This window comes from Sorex araneus, chromosome 4, assembly GCF_027595985.1.
Source record: "Sorex araneus isolate mSorAra2 chromosome 4, mSorAra2.pri, whole genome shotgun sequence".
NCBI classification, from domain to species: Eukaryota; Metazoa; Chordata; class Mammalia; order Eulipotyphla; family Soricidae; genus Sorex; species Sorex araneus.
In genome coordinates this window covers 165711668-165716427 of record NC_073305.1, presented here as the reverse complement: position 1 = coordinate 165716427, position 4760 = coordinate 165711668, and the positions used below count along the sequence as shown (strand labels likewise).

The following is a 4760-nucleotide window of genomic DNA, read 5'->3' as shown; positions in this document are numbered from 1 at the left end:
TTATTTTTTCTCTTACAGGAGACGGTGTCTTTAGGTCCCTTAACCTCTGATTCTGTGACGACTAGTGCGTGACCTACAGGTAAGTGCCGTGAGGGCACCAGAGGGAAAAAAAAATTGTTGCGACTAACAATGCAAAGTGCTCAAGTCTCCAAAAAGCAAACATTCTTGAGGTTTAAAAAATATTGCACAGTTCGTTATGTATGTTAGTGAGCCTGGAAAAGGGAAGTTTCCTTTTAATGCATCATACATGCACATGCACATATGCCAACACACATCCAATTTGAGGAAGAAATATAATAATCAGGAGAACTGAGTCTCTTGGGAATTCCTGAAAGGGGAAATGTATCAAAATTTCCAGTACTCAAGAAATTCGGCCTAAAAAAAAGTCTCTTGCGTAGCAGAGGAGGAAAAAAAGGGGGGGTGGGGAACTTGCTCTTTGCAGCAGGAAGTCTTCACTGGCTATCAAGTTCTGAAAAAACTCTTTTAACGCAAGTCCTTATTCTAAGCGCCAGACTCGCTTTTACCACATAAAGAGCAATATAAATGCTCGGAGCAGCCACATCTTGGTGTTGGGGAAACAACTCGACTTTCCCACGTGAGAAAGCAAAAGAGCTCCGACTGGGCAGTAGCCCAGACCTGCGTGAGGGGTTTTATTTGCAAGTCAATGAGCCAAATGGACGACCAGGCTAGCTGTGCCGCGTTCTGGGAAGCAAGGTTATTATTATCCCCTATTGCCCCACTGAACAATTTCACTGGAAAGGAAGAGTTCTAGCCTTGTGTGCGCGCACAGTGCCACACGGGACGTGCAGCTACGTGCCCACCTCCAGAACGACTTTATTTACAAAGCGATTACCATGTTATCTATTTGTTTTCCTTTTCCAGCAGCAGCAGCCGTACTTAGCCCTCGAATTTCTTAATTACAAACCCGTTCGCTTCTAAATCAACCCCAAACCGTCAGGCTGAGCCCGGAGGGAGGCTGTGCAAGTTTGCACACACCCCCACCTCCCGGATCAAGGGCAACAGCAGAAGCAAGAAACTGTGTATGTGCAAAAAGGTGGATCTGGGGACGAGGATCGCTGAGTTTGTTTACAGAGCAGAGACGCCTCGGTTTGGATGCCAAAGCTACCAAGAGCTGCAAACGCAAACTTAGCAGAAGCACACGTACCCCGGGAGCGGCGAGCGGGCCCGAAAGCGCGGACCGGATTCCCGGGAGCGGAGGCGGGCCCAGTCCGCGAGCGCGCTCGGTCCACCTGCAGCCGCGGCCGCTTCCCCGCCCCCAGCTCCTGTCCTTGAAAGGAGCGGAGGAGAAAATATGTATGGGTGTGTGTGTGTGTGTGAGTGTGTGTGTGAGTGTGTGAGTGTGCATCAAGACACACATTCTCTACATCGGGTCTAACCTTCTGCCGCTCTAAAAACACAAAGACACAGTCCTGCGTATTGCGCTCGGGGAGCGGGGGGGGGGGGGGCGCTTATTTGTCCGGCGATTTAAAACCCTCCTCGGGCAGCTTTGCAGCCCGGGGAGGCTTTTGCACAAGCCGGAGAAACCGAAGCGCACTTGAGGTGGGGGCGGGCTCCGAGCCGCTTCTCCGTCCCCGTAGAAGGAGCCCTGATCGCGGGGTGAGCCGGGTGGGGGAACTGGGGGATCTGGCCGGAGCGGGGGCCGGAGGGGGGCCGTGAGTTCTGTTCAAGCTTCTCTCCGGGAGGGGCGCTCCAGGGAGCTGCTGCGTTGGCCCGGGGTTTCGGGGTTGGGGGGGTGGGGAAGAGGAAACTCAGTTGGGGTTGGGGGTGGGCAGCGGGGCGGCGCCTGGGCCCGCAGCCTCTGCGCACGTGCCGCTGGCCGCGGGGACGCGGCTCCGGGGGTCCCGGTCCCGGCGCCCCGGCGATCCGGAAACCGGGTTTTCGGCCCTCCCTCCCGGGAGGCTGTCGCTCCGCCTTCCTGAAATCCCTTATATTAACTGTGGCCAAAGCCCTAAGAAACACAGCTCATTGTTGGCAGCTGCCGGGCGGTCTTGCCGAGTTGCGAGGGCAGCGGAGAGGAAATAAAAGGGAAACGACTCCGATTCTGCCCAGCCGGCTGCTGCAGAGATCTCGGCGCCGACTTCGCGACCGTGAGCGCCCTGCAAGCCAGCTCCGGGCTCCCTCTGATGTGCTGCTGAGCCGGTCCTGGAGCCGACGATCCCGCCCTCGGTCTTCGGAGCAGCAATCGCCAAGACGGAAGGTGAGCGCGGCGGGCGGACGGAGCCGGGCTGGGGCTCCTGCCAGCCCCGGTCCTCCGAGGACTGGGTTTGCCCGGAGGAAGAGCTCCGACGGAGCTGGGGAATAACAACAGGATGTGCAACAACAGGATGAGGAGGGTGGGTTTCATGCCTAAAGTTCGCGGCCGGGCTCCGGGGCACTTCCTTTATTAGGCAGAGCCTGCGGGAGACGAAGGGGGTGTGGGCGCGGGTCTCTCCCGCGCCCCCCCGCGCGATCGCCGGGCCAGGGAGGTGGGGGGGGTCGTGTTTGTGCAGCGCCCGGCCGGGTGGCTGGCTGCCTGGCAGGTCCGCCGTGGCGGCGAGCCCGGCTGCGCAGCCCCGCTCCTGGGGATCTTTCAAGAGATGGTGGGTTCGCAGCCGACTTGCGCCGGGGGAGACTGGGGGACGCAGGCGAGCGGGGAAGGGGAAAAAAAGTGGGGTGCGCCGCCGCGGTGGGCGACACGTGTGGCGCGGGTCTCACGGGCTGCCCTTTTCACTTGCAGGACTGGAAATGGCAGACCATATGATGGCCATGAACCACGGGCGCTTTCCCGACGGCACCAACGGGCTGCACCACCACCCTGCCCACCGCATGGGCATGGGGCAGTTCCCGAGCCCCCATCACCACCAGCAGCAGCAGCCCCCCCAGCACGCCTTCAACGCCCTGATGGGCGAGCACATACACTACGGCGCGGGCAACATGAACGCCACGAGCGGCATCAGGCATGCCATGGGGCCGGGGACTGTGAACGGAGGGCACCCTCCGAGCGCTCTGGCCCCCGCGGCCAGGTTTAACAACTCCCAGTTCATGGGCCCCCCGGTGGCCAGCCAGGGAGGCTCCCTGCCGGCCAGCATGCAGCTGCAGAAGCTCAACAACCAGTATTTCAACCATCACCCTTACCCCCACAACCACTACATGCCGGATTTGCACCCTGCTGCGGGCCACCAGATGAACGGGACAAACCAGCACTTCCGAGATTGCAACCCCAAGCACAGCGGCGGCAGCAGCACCCCCGGCGGCTCGGGCGGCAGCAGCACCCCGGGCGGCTCGGGCGGCACCTCGGGCGGCGGCGCGGGCAGCAGCAATAGCGGCGGCGGCAGCGGCGGCAGCAACGGCAGCAACATGCCCGCCTCGGTGGCCCACGTCCCTGCTGCAATGCTGCCGCCCAATGTCATAGACACTGATTTCATCGACGAGGAAGTGCTTATGTCCTTAGTGATAGAAATGGGCTTGGACCGCATCAAGGAGCTGCCTGAACTCTGGCTGGGGCAAAACGAGTTTGATTTTATGACGGACTTCGTGTGCAAACAGCAGCCCAGCAGAGTAAGCTGTTGACTCGATCGAAACCCCCCTCCCCCCCACCCCCACGGGGAGAAAAAGAAATCAACACCCCCAACCCCCCACCCCCTTCAACTTCTTCGGTGTGAATTAAAAAAAAAAAACCAACAAAAAAAAAAAACATTCCCTTAGACACAGTATCTCACTTTTCAGATCTTGAAAGGTTTGAGAACTTGGAAACAAAGTAAACTATAAACTTGTACAAATTGGTTTAAAAAAAATTGCTGCCACTTTTTTTTTTCTGTTTTTGTTTCGTTTTTGTAGCCTTGACATTCACCTCCCTTATGTAGTTAAAATATCTAGCTAACTTGGTCTTTTTTGTTGTTTGTTTTTACTCCTTATTTCCTCACTTTCTCCAGTGCTCAACTGTTAGATATTAATCTTGGCAAACTGCTTAATCTTGTGGATTTTGTAGGTGGTTTCAAATGACTGAACTGCATTCAGATTTATGAGTGAAAGGAAAAATTGCATTAGTTGGTTGCATGAACTTTGAAGGGCAGATATTACTGCACAAACTCTGCCATCTCGCTTCATTTTTTAAACTATGCATTGAGTACAGACTAATTTTTAAAATATGCTAAACTGGAAGATTAAACCGATGTGGGCCAAACCTATCTGGATCAGGAAAAGTCATACTGTTCACTTTCAAGTTGGCTATACCCCTCCCCCATATGTACAGACAATAATAGGGTGTGGAATGTCGTCAGTGGCAAACATTTCACAGATTTTTATTTTGTTTCTGTCTTCAACATTTTTGACACTGTGCTAATAGTTATATTCAGTACATGAAAAGATACTACTGTGTTGAAAGCTTTTTAGGAAATTTTGACAGTATTTTTGTACAAAACATTTTTTTGAAAAAATACTTGTTAATTTATTCTATTTTAATTTGCCAATGTCAATAAAAAGTTAAGAAATAACTTGTTTTCTAGAAGTCATTGGGGGCCGGGGAGGGCTCCCTTGGGTGGCGTTTTATTTCCTCTCTCCTTAAGTTGAACACTTTATTGATGAGAGTAAGCATTCCAAAGGATAAATTACAGGACATGAAAACAGGTCATGATGAGCTTAAGCAGAGAGCAGGATTTAACATAATTGGCATAATGCTTCATTGTTATCATTGTAACGTGCCTCTTGGTGTGGTTTAATCAAATGCCGCAAAGTTGTCAAAGAGCATTTTTTTCCTCCCT

General features: G+C 53.8%; 1 protein-coding gene across 1 annotated transcript; it reads left to right on the top strand.

Annotated features, from left to right (window-relative positions):
* The first annotated feature begins 1970 nt into the window (after positions 1-1970).
* CITED2 (Cbp/p300 interacting transactivator with Glu/Asp rich carboxy-terminal domain 2) lies at positions 1971-4493 on the top strand. The gene is made up of 2 exons (XM_004608999.3): positions 1971-2218; positions 2738-4493. The coding sequence occupies exon 2, from the start codon at positions 2746-2748 to the stop codon at positions 3568-3570; it is 825 nt and encodes a 274-aa protein (XP_004609056.1). The 5' UTR covers positions 1971-2218; positions 2738-2745; the 3' UTR covers positions 3571-4493.
* The last annotated feature ends 267 nt before the right edge of the window (positions 4494-4760 follow it).